General features: G+C 39.5%; 1 protein-coding gene and 1 long non-coding RNA gene across 2 annotated transcripts; one reads left to right on the top strand and one right to left on the bottom strand.

The window, feature by feature from the left end:
* Positions 1-5,043: 5,043 nt before the first annotated feature.
* On the bottom strand, positions 5,044-19,753 carry LOC114290710 (ADP-glucose pyrophosphorylase family protein). Its single transcript, XM_028234664.2, has 14 exons — positions 19,113-19,753; positions 18,709-18,806; positions 18,364-18,464; positions 18,187-18,265; positions 17,940-18,000; positions 17,668-17,807; positions 17,459-17,549; positions 16,838-16,886; positions 8,569-8,685; positions 8,344-8,491; positions 7,432-7,524; positions 7,284-7,352; positions 5,511-5,553; positions 5,044-5,396 (listed from the first exon to the last, which is right to left on the bottom strand). The coding sequence occupies exons 1-14, from the start codon at positions 19,168-19,170 to the stop codon at positions 5,296-5,298; spliced, it is 1,248 nt and encodes a 415-aa protein (XP_028090465.1). The 5' UTR covers positions 19,171-19,753; the 3' UTR covers positions 5,044-5,295.
* Positions 9,927-10,243, top strand: LOC145823177 (uncharacterized). Its single transcript, XR_014365416.1, has 2 exons — positions 9,927-10,036; positions 10,079-10,243. It is a non-coding gene; the product is annotated as an uncharacterized LOC145823177 (long non-coding RNA).
* Positions 19,754-20,546: the final 793 nt, after the last annotated feature.

The following is a 20,546-nucleotide window of genomic DNA, read 5'->3' as shown; positions in this document are numbered from 1 at the left end:
AAAATTTTCAGAGGGGCAGGACAGTGTAAACAGAGGCAACAAGGCTATGGCAACGAGTTTTCGGGCGAGACGAGTCAAGCATGCATCATTCACGCATCCCGAGGTGAGGATGTGGCCACCTTCTTTCTGCATTCAATTTGTTAATTAATTAGAAATTCTGTAATGATTAATTTAGTAATATTTATTCGGACTGTAATATTTATTCAGACCCTCCGAGCGAGGGCAATTGTAATAAGTGTACGTGCGTGTGTGCATGTCTTCCAACCCCACGTCTTTCTTCCCTTTTATTTACTAACTTTCAATGGTTAGTCTAGAGTATGTTTCAATTAGCATACAGTATGATAGCATGTTTGCATCCATTCATTCGTTTTGCATGCACTGGGCTCAGCGCATCATTCTAACTGCATTTGTACTTCAAATCCAAATTGAATACGTGTTAGTTGTAACATTTCAAACGTCATTGTAGATTAGCCGAGCCTATGTTAGTTGCATTTTGCATGTGTTGCATTCGCCATCTTAACATGAACTAGGATCATGCACATGATTACTAACTGGTTTCTGTTTTGGCTTGGAGTACTAAGTAAGCTTTTATGCTTTAGCATGCCACATGTGTGTGAATGTTGCCATGATAGCATAATTACTATGAGGCTAGCTGCTTATGTGATATAACTGCCTGTGGATAGAGGTTGAATTACCTAAATTGGAATAATGCATTAAAACTGTGAGTTGTAAGCCCACTAGATAGTGGCAAAACCATCTTTTCTAAAGCCCACTTGAGGGTGGCAAAATCTGCATTTTAGCCTGCTTGCGAGTAGCAAACCATTTTCAAGACAAACATGAAATGTTTTGTTCCAATTTAGGCGATTTGGTCTATACTTGTTTACTGTGCGCATAACATAGTAATTCTATGCTAATAACCGGAATAAGAGCATGTAATGTTTTCAAAACAAGCTATCGTGGTTAGTAGAGGCCGATCTTTGATCGGGCAAACAGGGGTGCTCATAGCTGACCTTCCCCAATCGTACCCAAGTTCCCGAGCCGAGGCAACTTTGGTGATGACGGACACGTGGCCTTTGGCACCGAGTCAGGGTTTCCTAAATTCTCCCAAAATAAAATATTTAGGTGACGACTCTATATCTGGCAAAGTAGTCCATGTTTGGCACTTCTTTTCTAAAAATCTGTTTTCTCAAAACGATTTGCCGGATTTGGACTCTTTGGTTCAGATTAAGAACCGTGACAATTTGAGTCCGAACTGTAGCATGGGGCCCACGGGCGCGTCTACACATACATCACACACACACGCACACTTATTACAACATTGCCCTCCTCGGAGGGTCCGAATGAATAGTACAGAATAAACTAGCTAATCTAAGCTAATTAAACTAATTATTAAATAACATTAATTAATTAACGAATTAACTAAGTAAGTAAGGAAACTGGCATGCAAATTAAACAAAATGGACTGCCTCAGCTCTATTCCGAATGATAGGGATGCATGCATGCTCAAGTCGCCTTGTCGAGAAATCCATCGCGATGCCCCGATTTGCCTCTGTTTGCAACTGGTCCCAGAACACTGTACAAAGCTCTAGAAGGCTGCTGACTAATTTTTGCTGCTGGTTTCCAGTTTGCTGCAACAGAGAGCGAGAAAGGGGCATGGCAAAGTATTTTCAACATATGTGTGCATGACCACTCTCCCCATCATTACACAAGCTCCAAGGAGTGTAGTTCTCGATTCTCGTGCTACCAATCACGCATCTCGATGCATGATGGCCGAGGAGTCAGATTGCACGACTCGATGTAAAATGAATGCACATATAAACACAACAAGGCCTAAACTCCATCATGGGTAATCCGGAGTGTCGGTAACCGAGAATCGAGGCACGTTTCGTCACTTAGAGTACGAAACGTCCATCGTTTCCCGTGTTTAGACTAAACCCTATTCCAAACACAATGCAATATACATGGCATACACAATACGACTAGCATGCAACCCTAAACGCAATGCAACCCTAAACACAATGCAACCTAATCATGCTAGCATGCGAGGGATGATATGCAAACATGCAACTAGCATACACAATGCTATGAACTAAGAATGGCATACTCAATGCACATGAACTATATGGCATACGCAATGCACATACGAAGATGGACATGCACGAAGACATGAACAAGGCATACACAATGCGACGATCAAGCATGCGACAACATGGATATGGCACACATAATGCAAGATGGACTTAAACTAAAATGAATGGGCCTCAGCCACACTCAAATCAGTGGCCATACATGATGAAAATGAAGTAACAACACACATGCAAACATGCACAAATGTAAGGGACCAAACCTAAGGCACAAAGTGCAACTCCACCAAAGCATGGTAAACATGAAATATGGCATACAATCACATATTTTTCAGCTCTGAAATGACATGCAAGATGGTCCCGAATCATGCAAACACCTCACACAATGTATGCTAGATGGCCCAAATACCGAAACTAGCGAAGTGGATTACATTATAGGCATGCAAGGCAATACTCAAATGGCCAAAACAGCCCCAAACAGTCCCTATGCAGGCGAAAACAGTAGCAAATATAGACTAAAATAATGGCTCGCAAAGCATGGAAATGAAGCTCATGCAATGGTCCAAAAATGAGGTATTCATGCATAACTCTCAAACACATTTAACGAGTGGAAAACATGGGAATATGGCATACATATAAGCTCTGAAATATGATTCACAATGATGCCAAAACATGGAAACATCTCAAAATACGCATGCAATAGGCTTCAAAACTCAAAGCTAGACAAGGGTATTGAACTACAACCATGCATAGCAAACATCATTCGACCATGAGGCCCAAAAATAAAGCTAAGGCAGTCCAAAACGTGCACAAAATCAGTTTAAGGCATGGCAAAAAAGTGCTAGAATCAAAGGCCAAAATAGCATGCAATGTAAGCTAGTAAAGAGGATTTGCACTACAAGCATGTGAGGCAATCAAGAGGCCACTAAACCAGCAAAATTCAGAGGTATGACATGCCAAATAAAGCCCAAAAATCCACTGAAACATGGTTAATGCATGCAAGAATGAGATGCTCCTTTAATATGCTATGAAGAGGGTTATTCTACACGTGAGCTAGACATCCAATATGGAAAAACAAGCCCTGGACAGAGCCTATGTAGGTCCTAAAACTCATCGAAAATGGCCTGAAACATGGCTTGGAAACATGCAAATAAGGGCTCCTTTGTAAGGCCAAAAATGCTAGAAAACAAAACAATGAGAGAAAAGGTCACCCCTCTCTGATTTTGGCACTCAAAATAGCATGCTAGCCACTGAAAATCCACTGGATTTCAGTGTCTAAAAGGCCAAACAAAGGCCAACACAAATGCTCTAAGGCATGGCTCAAAACAAGGTAAAATGAAGCATGCAAGGGGTAGATGACCCCCAACAGAAAAATGATCTTAAACAAACATGTTAAGGGCCTCAAAATAAGACTTTTTCAGTTTACACCAAAGCTCAAATATGCTTGCAAGTATAGCTAAAAGATGAAGCAAAATAAAACTTTAAAAGGGAGAAAGTGTGTTACCCTTGTAGCACAAAAGGACCAGCAACCTCTGGACCACAGACAGCCTCTCAACCTCTGAAAATGGCCTCCAAGATGCTTAGAGTGATGGTGGAGGGGTTAGGTTGGAAGATGGTATGCAAAAGTGCAAGAACCATTCACTTTTTGAGCTTGGATGTAGAGATATAGAGGGAGAAGTCTTGTATGCCTTAGACTAATTTTTTTTTGAACCCTCTACAAGAAAGGGGAGCCCTTCCTTTATAGAAAAGAGGGACTAAAGCTTATCCTAGAAGCTTAAAACCAAAGGCAAACATCCTCCATACACGTGTATGGAGGATGCAGTCTATGCCTTCCAGCTGGCATAGCTGGAATCAACTCACTGAGACAGAACTGATGGGAGCTGGTCGACCAGTTCAAGTGGTCGGCCGACCACTTGCCCTGGTCAGCCGACCAGGGTTAAAAGGTTCAAGTGGTCGGCAGCCTCCTAGGGTGGTCTCCACATGAAATGCAAGCAAGTGGTATGGTGGGAGACCAGTAAATGTGGCCCCAAAACCAAGGAGACCAGCTTCCTGTCAAGAAAATAGTCCAGCGAAGAGAAAGGTGGTCTCCAAGGAGAAAAGGTGGTCTCCCACCCTTGTACCACCTTCCAAACAATGAAAATAGGGTCCATGCCAAAAATGAACCAAGACGGATGCAAAACGAGGGTTCGGGGGCCAAAACGCGCAGCCGGGTGCCTCGAAAACTGACTATTAAGCATCGAAAGTGGCATGCGACCACGAAGGTGGTCTCCCAGGCGACAGTGTCCCTCTAGAGAGAGGAAACAAGGTGTGTGCCAAAAACCAGAGCAAACGGAGAAAGTTAAGCAGTCCCAAACCGAAGCGCACAGCTGACGGCTCCGAAAATCAGAAATTGGTCTCCAAACGGGAACAGTGGTCTACGACCACGAAAAATAGCCTACGGCCACTGAGAGATGATTTACGAGACCTCTCCCTCCCTTCGGGAAGAGAAAGCAGAACCTGATTCGCAAACCGAGACAAAACACAAAAGAGTCCCGAAGTCCGGAGGCAAGGCTCTCAACCGAAACTCCGTAACCTCAAAACGATCACAACATGCACCATCACTGAGAGCTCAATCGATGACATCTGAGTCTTAAAGTCGATCAAAAATGAAATGTCTCCAGATCCCTAGTATTATTCTTTCTGCATATTCTCTGTGGATGGGTGTCCAGACAGGTGGATCCAGATTTGTTTGCCTTATAAAATTTTATTCATCAATTTTTTATTATTATAATTATAATGAGTAGAAGGGGAATAGGGAAGGGGAAGATGCGCCCTAATCACATTGATATAAAACATTTTTCCAGTGCTAAAGCTATCATTCCTCTATAGATACAAACTCCTGCAGCAGATGAACTGACGGGAATTTAGCTCCCTTAACTCAAAATAAAGCAAAATGCTAGCAATCTTTGACAGAATCAAGTAAGCAAAACAGAATAACCCAATTTCTTTTATTTTTAGTTTGGAGGATGTCAATATACAAATGGATAACATACCATCCAAACAATTGTAACTTCTCTTATTTTTGATTTGGAGGATGTCAAAATACCAATGGATAACACACCATCCATCCAAACAATTGTTTTACTACTCAAAAGCCCAAATTTTGGGTAAGAATAATAACAACATACACTTGTGCACAAATAGAGAGAGAGAGAGAGAGAGAGATGCTAAACTATAGTAGAATTTCCTCTTGAACACTAATATTAAGAGTCTTGTTTGGAAGGACAATGCTGTTGATCACCACAACTTCATCTTCAACGGTCACAGCTTCACCTGGTTTATTAAACATATATCGACTTAGAATTTTTGTACTGCATGTAATGGAGTTTCTCAGTTAATAAAGGAAATGGAACAATATCACAAAGAAAGAAAACAAGAAGAAAGTACCAAGGATTGTAATTCCAAGTTTCGCATTGTGATCTCCTCCAGCCTGAAATCAGTTTTTATCAAAATTAAGAAATATATTACTGCAAATTGAGAACTATCTAAAGGAAGATTGTTCGGTGCAACTTTGTGCAAGTTGAAAGCTGATAATTTGAAATCAGAAGTTAAAAGTACCCCTTCTCTAACTTCCCGATAATCAATTTTTTTTAGGTTATTTAAACTATATTTACATTAGTTGTAATCTGAAGTAGCGCCAAACAATTTGGCATAGACTTCCAAAAAGAAAAGAAAAGAAACGCTATAAGCAACACATATAAGTTACACCAAATAGCCCTCATACTTTTATTAGTAAGAACTGAGAAATAGTTGCTATTTTTGTTAGTGGAATACCAAAAGGAGAATACAGACAGGAAGAAAAAGAGAGACAACAAAGTATATGACAATAGAGAATTGAAGAACTTGAGATCTTATTTTGAACAGTGTTCTTGAAAAGCGAACAAATCAAAACCTGAGAACATTCAAAACCTGAGAACTTAACAACTTTCAATGAAGGCTGTGAAAATTAAAACTACAATTCCCTTTCTTCCTTCCATGCCAAAATGAAGCTATTTTTATGGTTAAAAGACTAACTTCATGTTGCTGAAATGGCATTTCTTATATTGATGGGCTTTTTATTGATAAATCTCATTTAGAAGTATTTTAACCCAAGAAGTACATGAAGAAATTTTTTGATCCACTTAGTCCCATGTATTTATACTTTTATTCCATAAAGTCATTTTTCTTGATTTACATTATTTTCTTAAACTCTTATGCCCTTATATTTAATATTGATATTTAATGTTGGGGGAGGAAAGGAAAGGGAAGGGAAAGGACCAAGGTATAGGAAATTTCATACACAAATTAAATAATATTGATGTTATTATTTTATATTATTATATAATGTGAATATATTTTTAATTGACAACATATTAAAAATAATGTAAATATTCTCTCTCATCTGATGTGAACGTTCACAACACCTTTCTGAAAAATTCTCTCTTATCTAATGTAGTGATGTGAACATTCATAACATGTAAGCCTTCTTATTTTTAATTGACAACACATTCTTATTCACAACATGTGAACATTCTCTCTCATCTAACATAGTGATGTGAACGTTTACATTCGTATGTTTTAGTAAGAATATTCACATCATGTAATTAATAACACAATGACAAAAATTCATTTTAAATTAATGTGAATATTCATTTCAATTACATGATGTAAATATTCACATCATGTAATTCAACACAATGACAAAAATTCATTTCAAATTAATATGAATATAATGATAGTCAACATCTTGATGCATGGGAACTACCAAATCATAATGACAATCAACATTAAATATCAACATTAATAAGGGTAGGAGAGATTGAGGGTGTTTTGCTCTTCTTATTTCAAATAGGACCTAATAGAATAATAAAAAACAACATGGGTTAAATGGAATAAAACTCTTAGAAAGAAGATTTATCAAAAAAGCCCCCTTTGTTGATCATTTGACCCTTTTTTTTTTAATAGCCGAAACAAAGCAATCAAATATGCCATTGCTGGTACTCCAATAACATATCTGGTAGATGAGTTAAACGACTAGGTATAGTGTGTGAAAACATTGATTAGGAACAAGGAAGTCAATCCACCCGAGGGTTATTCATAGCTTTAAAGACCGACAGATCGGAAGTTCTACAAATAACTAGAGTATAAAACTAGCATTTTGAGATAACATTATGAACTTGCCTGTACTCTAGACCATCTCCCGATAGAAGACTTCCACCCAACAATTGCATGCATAACAACTGCATTTTCCTGAAAAACCGAAGATATAAATGCCAAGTGGCAGGTATAGTTAACCATGCACTTCAAATCCTTTAATTTGATTAACTACCTTGATTTCAACGTCATCAAGAATAATACAGCTGATGAGCCTTACACCAGGTCCTATACGAGCATTGGCAGAGATTGAGACATTGGGACCAATCTGTTCCAAAAGCATAATACAAGAGTCAGTTGTATGGGTGAGAACGTAGCAAGTCTGGAACAAGCAAACAAATCAAGATATAACTGATAGATCCATCTTGGAGCCCGCAAATGGTGCTCCATTACCCACTGAGAACTTGCTCTTGTAAAATACTAAAGAAAAAAAAGAAAAAGAAACAACCTTACATCTTTCCTTTTTTTTTTCTTTTTTTTTAAAATAATTGCAAGCAAAGATCATGTCCCTAACAAGTCTATCTAACCATCAATAGACGAGTGAAAAACAGGACTATTTCCCAACCCCATTGGAATATTAACCAAGATATACATTTCCAGGTGATCTTCATGCAGTGTATGACATGAAGTATTTTTTATAAATTAAATTGCAAGCAAAGATCATGTCCCTAACAAGTCTATCTAACCATCAATAGACAAGAGTGAAAAACCGGACTATTTCCCAACCCCATTGGAATATTAACCAAGATATACATTTCCAGGTGATATCCATGCCGTGTATGACATGAAGTAAATCTTCCGAAGGCATTCACTTGATGCAAAAATATCGTATGAAATGCATCTTTAGATTTATGTATGCATTTAAATACTTGTTTAATGTTTGTAGTGGAAGGAAATAGCTTTTGATCACATGCTGAATCACAAACTTGTCACCTATATGCATTTAAATGCTACTTTAGTTAGCAATGTTCTTAACTCTTTAGACCATTCCCCAAACATCAAAACAAAGTCATAACACAGACACTGCAAAGATCAGCAAAGCTGTAATATCAAGACTGCAGATATAAAGAGATCAAAGCAAAATTACCTTCGCAGTTGGATGTACTTTTGCTGATGGATGAATGTAAACATCACCAATGATGGAAGCATTCTTTGTACCATCCCCACTTGCCAAAACATGGGGAGAAGCGAACCGAAATTGGGCAAGATACAGACCCGAGCATTTCAAAGACATTCTACATAATGGACTCAAAAGTCACAAGATTGTTGCAGAGGGAAAATAGCAGTACAAAACCTTAGAGCTTTGACTTACCCAGGAGTTTTAATTTGTTCCCAAAAATCCATGGTTTCATATGTATATAATTGCTTCTTCCCTGCAAGAGGGGATAGGATATCTTGATCCAATCTCACAAAATCTGAAGGAAGGCTCCTGTTATATGAACTTGTATCAGTGTGAAAACTTGAAAGAAGTTACATATTTCATCAAATCAAAGTTGGTAAGATTAACGTTTAATAAAGAGATATCATTATGGTGTTTAATCTAAAACTTAAGTACACAAGCCCATCCAAAGATGCCCCAACCCAATAATGCTGCGTCCCGGTTCAGTCCCAGTTGGAACAGGTTTATGTGTGTCGCTCAATTGTATGTCCAGGGACAATTTATTGAAGGAAATCCAATCCCCCAATCCTATCCATGAAACAAATGATCCTTACACTAACATTTAAGTGGTACAACGAGTGCATCTTAGAACAAGATAAGATAGCACATTGTTATACTAAAATTTGGTCATTAGACCCTCTAGACAAGGCCAGAAAAAGGTTGCAAATCCTATATGTAGTTATTATCCAATTTTATTCTAAAGCCATGCATATTTTGTCACTTTAATGCATCATATATAATTTTTTTTCAACCATAATCCTCTACATGCCATACAAATTTACTTTCCCACCCTAGGGCCAATAGTCACCTTCTTCTAGTTTCCAATTTGTACATTGTATATAAATTGGGTAATTGACACATAATAAAACTCAACTCCACAATCTTTAATACAAATTTGTGGGTAACTAACACAAACTATGAACTAAATATCATAAAAAACCACTTGCACATCATAATTTTTGTAAGAAATAGATGTATTATTGATTGATATAATGTTATATATATTACAATGATTCATGATTCCTATATATAGAAGAGGGTGAGTGTGTAGTAGGTAAGGAGTAGGTGAAGTGGAGGTGGTAGTGGTGTAGTGGGTTAGGTTTAGTGGAGTAGGTGAGGTGGTAGTGGTGTAGTGGGTTAGATTTAGTGGAGTAGGTTTAAGTGGGTGAAGTTAAGAAATAGATGTATTATTGATTGATATAATGTTATATGTAAGAAATAATATATAGAGAAAGAGAGAGAATAAATTGTATGTAATATTATTGATTGATATATTGATTTCTATTACAATGATTCATGATTCCTATATATAGAAGAGGATGAGTGTGTAGTAGGTAAGGAGTAGGTGAAGTGGAGGTGGTAGTGGTGTAGTGGGTTAGGTTTAGTGGAGTAGGTGAGGTGGTAGTGGTGTAGTGGGTTAGGTTTAGTGGAGTAGGTGAGGTAGTAGTGGTGTAGTGAGTAGAGAATAAATTGTATGTAATATTATTGATTGATATATTGATTTCTATTACAATGATTCATGATTCCTATATATAGAAGAGGATGAGTGTGTAGTAGGTAAGGAGTAGGTGAAGTGGAGGTGGTAGTGGTGTAGTGGGTTAGGTTTAGTGGAGTAGGTGAGGTGGTAGTGGTGTAGTGGGTTAGGTTTAGTGGAGTAGGTGAGGTAGTAGTGGTGTAGTGGGTTAGGTTTAGTGGAGTAGGTTTAAGTGGGTGAAGTAGGTGGAGAGTAGGTGGATTTTAACAGCCCCCCGCAAACTCAAGGGGGATAGGAACTAACCAACTTGAGTTTGGAGAGAGTAACAAAACAAGAAAATACATAAAAATAAAAGAGGATAAGAGACACTGTATGGTCGTGTCAGACCATTGGTGAAGACACTGGATGGTGGTGTCATAACGTTGTAGAGGACACTGTATGGGGGTGTCATAACCATGTAGAGGACACTGTATGGTGGTGTCATAACGGTGTAGAGGACACTGGATGGCGGTGTCAGACCGATGTAGAAGACAGTTTATGGGGTCATGTCGGACCATTGTAGAAGACAGTTTATGGAGTCTTGCTGGACCCTTGTAGAAACTAACCGGAATCAATGTCGGGACAGTTTACAGAGTCTTGTCGGACCCATAAAGGAGCTAACCGGAATCAATGTAGGGACAGTTTACAGAGTCTTGTCGGACCCATGAAGGAGCTAACCGGAATCAATGTCGGGACAGTTTACAGAGTCTTGTCGGACCCATGAAGGAGCTAACCGGAATCAATGTCGGGACAGTTTACAGAGTCTTGTCGGACCCTTAAAAAGTCGCACCCTCAAAAGGTGTGCCCAATTTTTCAAAAAAGGCGTGCCATCAAAAGGCGTGCCCAATCCATGAAAAGACGTGCTATCAAAAGTTGCGCCCTCAAAAGGCGCGCCCACTTCATCAAAAGTCGTGCCCGACAGAAAGCGTCGAGCCATCAAAAGGTGAGCCGGAGACGCGGCGAGGCACGTGAGCGACAGAGCGGCGTGTCGGCCGCGTCGTCAGTGTCAATATAAACCAATGCGGAGGCGGAGGAAACCAAACCAGACTGAAACCTCTGAACTTGTCATTCTGAAACAATCTGTAAATACTCTGTATCCAACCCTTCTCGGAAACACTCAGCAACCCAAAAAACATGGCCTCTTCTTCCCGTTCAGCTACCCAGAACATGGCCTCATCTTCCCGTGGTCTGCTCACTCTCTTTCCCGACCTCAACGAGTCAACAGGAGAGATAACAGGTGCAGTGGCCCGTGAACCTCAACCAAACACCTCTGGTTTTGCTCCGTTGAACTTTCCGATGCGGTCGGTGGAGCAAAAAATGGCGGTGCAGTCGGATGTGGAGGCCAATCAGTATACCTTGAAGTCATGTGTGGAAACCATGACTGCGGTTACAAATTTGTCGAACCGGCTGCAGAGTAGGACAAATGAGGTGCAGCAGTTAAACGCCCAACTGGCTCTGCTCCAACGCATGTATAAGGATGCGCGAGCAGAGATAAGTGTGCTAAAGGCTGAAAACAAGGAGCTGAAGCGGAAGGCCAGTTTTATGTTCCGATTTGGAGGGCCGCCATATGCTGCAGTGGAGGAGCAGGGAGTAGTGATCATGCCCAGTGGAGTGGGAAACACGGAGGCAACACCGGCAAGGGCCGCCCAAGACGGTGGCAAGAAGAAAAGACCGGCAGAATAGGCGAGAAGAAAAATCCCACTGTTCCGATTTGTGTTGGTTGTGTTTTGTTTTGTTTTGTGTTTTTTTTTTTTTTTATTTTTTTTTTATTTTTTATTTTTTTTTTTTATGGTGTAAAATGCTGATCGGGGTTGATCCCCGGCATGAAGAAATGACAAGTTTGTAAAATGTTGTTGTTTTTTTTTTTTTTTTTTTTGGAGTGTTTTGTTGAAAAAATAAAAATAAAATGAAAGAAAACAAGGGAGAAAGAAAATAGATAAAAAATATTTATAGATGGATTATATGAAAAACATCAGTGCGATTGTTTCAAAATAAAGTGGGGTATTTAAAAAAGAGGAAAAGTGACTTGGAAAAAATAAATAAAAATAAGTGATTTTTGAAATCAAATGGAGGAGAGAGAGGGACAAACCCATGTGATAAAGTGGAGAGAGAGTCGGTGAGTGGGGTGCAAAAGGTGAAGGAGAAATGATGGATTGAAAATGGTTTGGGTCAAAAGTGGACACTGTTAGTGGGGAACATGAGTGCATTGATTATTTGATATAATAATAATAATAATAAAAATAAAAAGTTAGAACAGTTGGAGAGAATGAGTGGAGTATGGTAAGGGTTTCATCCAAAGCCAAAATTCCTGCAGCGAATCACTTCGCAAATCCTAGCATGAGCTTTTTCTCTTTCCAGGCTTATTCATGAATTTCCTGGTGATTTCAAGAGCCTCTGGTGGCATTGTGGCAGAGAACACCCCAACCTGGATTTTGGGTGGCAGCAACTGAGAACACCCCAACCTGGATTTTGGGTGGCAGCAACTGGAAAATATCATAGATCTGATTTTTAAAAACCTCGTGACAGCATTTCATCAGCTTCATCCAAGACAAACATTTTGATGTAAACAGGACGAAGTGATTGTCTCCGCAACATGTCAAACACACGACCAGGAGTACCAACAACAACATGAACCCCACTGGAGAGAATGCGCTGATCTTCGCGCACACTAGTCCCTCCAACACAAGCATGAACCTTCACACTTTGCTGGGCAAGTTCAAGAGTGGGTGGAAGAACCAAAGCTTGGCACTCAACCAAGCTATAATCTAGCTGCTGCAGAATTCCAGAGCAGAATGTTGCAGTGTTTCCAGTTCCAGACTGTCTCGTCATATGAGGTGAAGAATTCTTCTCCATCAGCCTCACACATGACTACAGTTGCACAAATCTTTGTTGATTTTATCAGCGGAATAGGTTGAGGTCCGGCGGGCGGCTAAGGTGAGGTTGCCGCCCGCCGGGGAAGCGAAAATACTAGGTTTTAAACCAGCTCTGATACCATGTAAGAAATAATATATAGAGAAAGAGAGAGAATAAATTGTATGTAATATTATTGATTGATATATTGATTTCTATTACAATGATTCATGATTCCTATATATAGAAGAGGATGAGTGTGTAGTAGGTAAGGAGTAGGTGAAGTGGAGGTGGTAGTGGTGTAGTGGGTTAGGTTTAGTGGAGTAGGTGAGGTGGTAGTGGTGTAGTGGGTTAGGTTTAGTGGAGTAGGTGAGGTAGTAGTGGTGTAGTGGGTTAGGTTTAGTGGAGTAGGTTTAAGTGGGTGAAGTAGGTGGAGAGTAGGTGGATTTTAACATTATATATATTACAATGATTCATGATTCCTATATATAGAAGAGGGTGAGTGTGTAGTAGGTAAGGAGTAGGTGAAGTGGAGGTGGTAGTGGTGTAGTGGGTTAGGTTTAGTGGAGTAGGTGAGGTGGTAGTGGTGTAGTGGGTTAGGTTTAGTGGAGTAGGTTTAAGTGGGTGAAGTAGGTGATAGGTTTTAACAGCCCCCCGCAAACTCAAGGGGGATAGGAACTAACCAACTTGAGTTTGGAGAGAGTTACAAAACAAGAAAATACATAAAAATAAAAGAGGATAGGTGACACTGTATGGTCGTGTCAGACCATTGGTGAAGACACTGGATGGTGGTGTCATAACGTTGTAGAGGACACGGTATGGGGGTGTCATAACGTTGTATAGGACACTGTATGGGGGTGTCATAACGTTTTAGAGGACACTGTATGGTGGTGTCAGACCGATGTAGAAGACAGTTTATGGGGTCATGTCGGACCGTTGTAGCAGACAATGTTGTGACAGTTGTTGGGACAGTTTACAGAGTCTTGCTGGACCCTTGTAGAAACTAACCGGAATCAATGTCGGGACAGTTTACAGAGTCTTGTCGGACCCATAAAGGAGCTAACCGGAATCAATGTCGGGACAGTTTACAGAGTCTTGTCGGACCCATAAAGGAGCTAACCGGAATTAATGTCGGGACAGTTTACAGAGTCTTGTCGGACCCATAAAGGAGCTAACCGGAATCAATGTCGGGACAGTTTACAGAGTCTTGTCGGACCCATGAAGGAGCTAACCGGAATCAATGTCGGGACAGTTTACAGAGTCTTGTCGGACCCCTAAAAAGTCGCATCCTCAAAAGGTGTGCCCAATCTTTCAAAAGGCGTGCCATCAAAAGGCGTGCCCAATCTATAAAAAGACGTGCCATCAAAATGCGTGCCCAATCCATAAAAAGACGTGCCATCAAAAGTTGCGCCCTCAAAAGGCGCGCCCACTTCATCAAAAGTCGTGCCCGACAGAAAGCGTCGAGCCATCAAAAGGTGAGCCGGAGACGCGGCGAGGCACGTGAGCGACAGAGCGGCGTGTCGACCGCGTCGTTAGTGTCAATATAAACCAATGCGGAGGCGGAGGAAACCAAACCAGACTGAAACCTCTGAACTTGTCATTCTGAAACAATCTGTAAATACTCTGTATCCAACCCTTCTCGGAAACACTCAGCAACCCAAAAAAACATGGCCTCTTCTTCCCGTTCAGCTACCCAAAACATGGCCTCATCTTCCCGTGGTCTGCTCACTCTCTTTCCCGACCTCAACGAGTCAACAGGAGAGATAACAGGTGCGGTGGCCCGTGAACCTCAACCAAACACCTCTGGTTTTGCTCCGTTGAACTTTCCGATGCGGTCGGTGGAGCAAAAAATGGCAGTGCAAACGGATATTGAGGCCAATCAGTATACATTGAAGTCATGTGTGGAAACCATGACTGCGGTCACAAACTTGTCGCACCGGCTGCAGAGTAGGACAAATGAGGTGCAGCAGTTAAACGCCCAACTGGCTCTGCTCCAGCGCATGTATAAGGATGCGCGAGCAGAGATAAGTGTGCTAAAGGCGGAAAATAAGGAGCTGAAGCGGAAGGCCACCGTTATGTTCCGATTTGGATGGCCGCCATATGCTGCAGTGGAGGAGCAGGGAGTAGTGATCGTGCCCAGTGGAGTGGGAAACACGGAGGCAACACCGTCAAGGGCCGCCCAGGACGGAGGCAAGAAGAAGAGACCGGCGGCAGAGTAGAGAAGAAAAAAATCCTTTGTTGGTGTGATGGTGTTGGTTTTTTTTTTTTTTTTTTTTTTTGTTTTGGTGTAGAAATGTGATCGGGGTTGATCCCTGTTATGAATAAAATGAGTTTGTTTTTTTTTTTTTTTTTTTTTTTTTTGGTGTAAAATTGTGATCGGGGTTGATCCCCGGCATGAAGAAATGACAAGTTGGTGGAATGTTTGTGGTGGTATTTTGTGTTGGTGTTTTGTTTAATAATAAAAATAAAATAAAATAAAAATAGATAAAAAAAAATATTTTTGGATGGGTTATTTAAGAAAGATCGGTGTGAGGTGGATGACAAAGGGAACATGGATGTTTCAAAAGAAAGTGGGGGGTAGTGCCCCTGCAAAAAAATATATTATTGTAGAGTGGGTATTTAAAAGAGATTAAAAGTGATTTGGAGAAAATAAATAAAAAATAATTGATTTTGAAATCAAACGGAGGAGAGAGAAATGACAAGCCCATGTGATAAAGTGGAGAGAGAGGGTCTTGAGTTTGGAAAGAAAGAGATAAAAAGTGGAGCATCTCTGCTGTGCTACCCCATCATCAGTCTCACACAACAAAGGAGGAGAGAGAAAGAGCCCCTGAGAGAGAGAGAGCATCAGTGGTGGTCCTGGAAGCTGTGATCCCATTGCATTATCAGCTAGGCCTGGAATCCAAGCAGGCGCTCTTTCGGGTTGCATGGAGCTTCCTACTTGACTGTTGAATTCTGTACCGAAATGTGAACCTCCTACCTGATACACTGATTGAGGTGGTGGCTGACTTGAAAGTGGGGGCTGTCCCTGCGGAAATGAAGGCCCCATGCTAGGTGGAGGTTTGTTACCTAAATGAAACATGGGCTGTGAATGATGCAGCTGAGGTGGACCAGAGTGCTGGAAACCAGGGTTCTGCCCAATTTGTGAATGAATCTGGTGAGAGAAAACCGGCATTGAAGGTGGTCTCGGTTGTGGTGGCAGTGGGGGTTGCAGCGGCAGATGCATAATGCCACTTGTCTGTATTGGTTGCTGCAACTGGGTGGAGCCAGTGGGCAGAGAGGGTTGAAGTGGAGTGACATCGGTGGTGCTTGGGCATTAACATGTCCCTTCGGCTGCTGTACTGACTGTAAGTCATGTGATGGCAAGGACTGGAATTGGCATCACAGGTGGGTTTTGATGTTGCTTTCTTACAGGAATTGGAATCTGAGGCGACAGTTGACGACAGTACCTGGTTTTATCCACCCATCTATCCAAGTAATCTCTGTGAAACACATGACGACAGTTGCACAAATCTTTGTTGATTTTATCAGCGGAATAGGTTGAGGTCCGGCGGACGGCTAAGGTGAGGTTGCCGCCCGCCGGTGAAGCGAAAAAATATTAGGTTCTAAACTTGCTCTGATACCATGTAAGAAATAGATGTATTATTGATTGATATAATGTTATATATATTACAATGATTCATGATTCCTATATATAGAAGAGGGTGAGTGTGTAGTAGGTAAGGAGTAGGTGAAGTGGAGGTGGTAGTGGTGTAGTGGGTTAGGTTTAGTGGAGTAGGTGAAGTTGTAGTGGTGTAGTGGGTTAGGTTTAGTGGAGTAGGTTTAAGTGGGTGAAGTAGGTGATAGGTTTTAACAATTTTCTTAGGAAATATTTCTCAATGACACTACAAGCTGCTCAGATGCTCTCTAGAATATCCTATAACAAAGAGACAGCTAACAGCTACTGAAACTTGTGGAGAATTAGAAGTAAATAACTGTAAGTATTTCTCTTTCTTTTCTTTTTTTTTCTGCACATGGTAATTGCTTCAAAAAAAAGAAAAAGAAGAAAAAAAACGGAGATACCTTGTGGCTAATTGGAGAGCTTCAAAGCTGGACATACGGCTCAGATTAGCTGCCAACAACATAAATTTAGTCATCATCAGATGGCCATCTTGTGTCTTATATCATCTCAAAATCTGAACAAAACAACTACTCTAATTTGTATGATTCCAGAAAAAGTACAAAAATAATTGAAAAGCCAAGTATCGTATGCATACAACTCATGGAAAATATTTTATTGTCTTAAGGTAAAAGGCCATGAAAGATATCCACACAACCAATGGCCTAAAACTCTATCATGAGAAATCTTTCTACAACCAAGCTCCATGTTATACAATTAATCCACAACAAGGAAAAGGAATTGACAGATGCAAGCACTTCACAGAACAATATTTAAAAAAGAAAAGAAAAAAGAGATGAAGAATGTGAATCCAATCATTTGTAGAATCCCTCAGCAAAAGTGCACTTAAATGGCCCACATAGAAAATTCACAGATAGGTGTGAAATATTAGGGATTTCGTATAGCACCATGCCATACTGATTCCATTAATCTCAGAATATTTTGAAAGGCATGTAATGACCATAGCATAGAAAAACTTCTACCTACACACAACTCTATGGCATATCAGAGTCTGTATCACTGACCTCTATCTTTCCGTTGTGTGGAAACACCTTGAATTGCATTAAAAATATCTGGTGTAAATATATAAACACCGCAATTTATTCGATCACTTACCTGCAACGCATACAATTTCAGACAAAACAGAAAGAAGACATTAGACGTATACCAACGGTGTCATGATTAAGCAATGTCAAAAGACAAAAAGTAGTTGAATATGTGATCTTGTACATACAAAAGTTTCAGGTTTCTCGGTGTAATGCAACAGTTCATTGGTAACAGGATCAGCCACCAGTTCCCCAAACTGGTTGGCTGACTCTGCAGAAACCTTGATTACTAGGATTGTTCCTATCCCACCATATCTTCTATGAGCCTCTGCAAATGTGGAAGGAAACAGGCAGCTATTAAATTTTCTGAAAACAGAAGATACCGCGACAAATAACAACACACAAGATTTTAAAAGCAAAAAATTCAAACACATATATTTGTGGGCAAGAGAGAAATTACCAAGCATCTCAGGCAGTGGAAAATTGCAGCAAACATCGCAATTTAGCAAGAATATATGTGACTGCCAATGCAAATATATAAACCATCAAGAACGAATAAAACATGATAGGAAATTATTTGAAACAACGGTCTTTTATATATCTGAGTTAACATGTTATCAATGTTCAACATAAAAGCAGAGAGGCTCAAAAGTCATAAACATCGAAGGTGAAACTTTTGTGCAAGTAAAATAGGTAGAGATGAAAACCGGGTTGTCTTCCAGGATCAGATCTCTGAAGTTATAGAGTCCACCAGCTGAGCCGTGTGGCTTGTCCTCTCTCAAGTATCTAATAATGTCATTATCAATAAGTAGGAATTATGAGATCCCAGATTCACAAACCAAATTAAAGTTAATAATTTAAACAAAAACAGAGTAAGAAGTTACCTAACAGGAACTCTGAGCTCATTAGATATAGATGAAACATATAACGTGAATTCACGCTCCTCATAGAAACCAATGAGATAGATCTGTGCTAGATTTGGGATCTATAACAGAAACAGATACAAAAATTACTCTGCAATTCAATACACTGTAAGTTAAACAATACCCAAAATTACATCTTTTTATCGTCCATCTAAGAATTCAAATATATATACCTTTTATACAGCATGACATGATATGACTTTGTAATACAAATAGCAATCTCAATCACACCCATTGAGCCAAAAAGTAAAAAGTAGAAACAAATCAATTTTGACATTCTTTCTATGAATTTAAAAACCTACTTACCCTTTTACAAGCAGATATTGGATGATGAACCATTGGCTGGCCAGCCAATGGAAAAAGTGGCTTTGGAATGTTTAAAGACAATGGCCTGAACCGAGTACCTACAAAACACACACAAATCAATAAATTTTGGGTTACACCAACAACAGAGGCTCATTATTTGAGACAATCCAATCCAAGATCACAATGTTCTAGCAAAAATTCAAACCAATATTCAAGAATTTCGAAACAAACACCATTATTGAAAGGCTCTCATTATTCACTACCCCAAAATTAAAAACGAAAATTCAAAAGAAATGAGAAAATGATCTCCATTACTTCAAATTATCAACAGAAATTCAAAACCAACCTAGAGTTCAATCCAAACAAATAAAAATTCCTAAAAGAAGTGAAATTCGATTCCATACCTTTGGTCGGCCCACCCACCATTATCACGGCGACCACTCTCTCCTCTGAGCTCCCCATTATTCAGCAACAAAAACCCTAGATCTCTACAACCAAGTTGCTCAATCCTTATCAAAATCACAAGGAAACTCGCAATTACAGAGCATACAAAGAGAAGCCAACTCGCCTTATATTATACTAACAAAAACAAAAATTGATAATTCATGTGATTGTTTTTCGTCCATTTCTCAATAGGAACGTTGAATTATTCGAAATACGGAGGATTAAAAAAAGGAGTTGACAGCTACGACGGAGAGAAGAGATTGTAGGACAGAACAGAGCAGTGGCAAGTGGTGGAGTCCATAGTAGAGAGAGAGAGAGAGAGAGATTATGCAAATATAGGAAATACAGATAGAGATAGATGTAGAGAGAGAAGATTGGATTGGATTGAGCACAGAAACAGAGAGTGTCGGTGGTTAGAGAGAGACAGAGAGAGAGAGAGAGAGAGAGCATGTGAGAGAAGAGGTGGAAACTTCGCAACCTTTGGCCTCTTTCGCACTTATCGCAAAGCGAGTGGTGGTGTCGTCTGTTTCGTCTCTCTCTCTCTAAAATTTCTCTCTCTAAAAACTTGGATTTAGATTTGGATTTGGATTTGGGACTTTCCGGTGGACCTAGTGGTGGGACCTGAAATTTATGTCCCACTTGAATCAAGGTATGTTAAAGGGTGATTCTATTTGAATTTAAAAATATTTCAATACGCTTAATGTAAATTTTTAAAATTTTAATTTTTATTACATCATAGATAGAAATAATTATTTTAATTTAATATGTTGGGTTGTTCATATCCATCTGAATGGGATGAATTTTATCAATTTCAACACTTATAGAGTGGGAGTGGATTATGTTTTAATCACCTGCAATGGTGGTGAGACAGAGGGGCGGATATTACCATTCTCGATTCAAATCCAACCCGATATAATTAATAATATATAAATAAATAATATATATGTGTGTATATATATAATATAATTACATATAAGAAAAAAATACTAAAAGCTTGTAGTTCTCCTTAAATATAAATAAATAATAATTCTAAAAATCTCATTGTTAATGTATATGAAAATAAGAAAAATGTAACAACCCTCATACTGTTTACTGATTAGGGACTGATTGATTACCGATAATCACCGATTACTGTTAAACGGAACTGATAATGACTGATAACTGACTGAGAATTGAACTGATTAAAGTACTGAACTGACTGACCGAAATTGAAACTGAATTGAGTGAATACATCTGTTTGAATTGCATTTTATCTGTTGACTGTTTGTTTGATCTGTTCGTGTTTTATCTTTAAACTATTAATTGAAGGCCTTATCGGCGGCCGAACCGGAAATGGGTTAGTGTATTATGATCGTCATATTTAATATGATTTTATGGTATAATTATCTGAAAAT

This window comes from Camellia sinensis, chromosome 4 (assembly GCF_055761805.1).
Source record: "Camellia sinensis isolate YWXY chromosome 4, ASM5576180v1, whole genome shotgun sequence".
NCBI classification, from domain to species: domain Eukaryota; kingdom Viridiplantae; phylum Streptophyta; class Magnoliopsida; order Ericales; family Theaceae; genus Camellia; species Camellia sinensis.
This window is presented reverse-complemented; position numbering and strand designations above follow the sequence as displayed.

Coding starts and splice junctions, on each gene's coding strand:
- LOC114290710 (XM_028234664.2), bottom strand. CDS start 19,170: ATGGGGAGCTCAGAGGAGAGAGTGGTCGCCGTGATAATGGTGGGTGGG. Junction 18,465..18,708: donor CAATATCTGCTTGTAAAAGG/GTAAGTAGGTTT, acceptor TTTCTGTTATAG/ATCCCAAATCTAGCACAGAT. Junction 18,001..18,186: donor TGATCCTGGAAGACAACCCG/GTTTTCATCTCT, acceptor TTGCATTGGCAG/TCACATATATTCTTGCTAAA.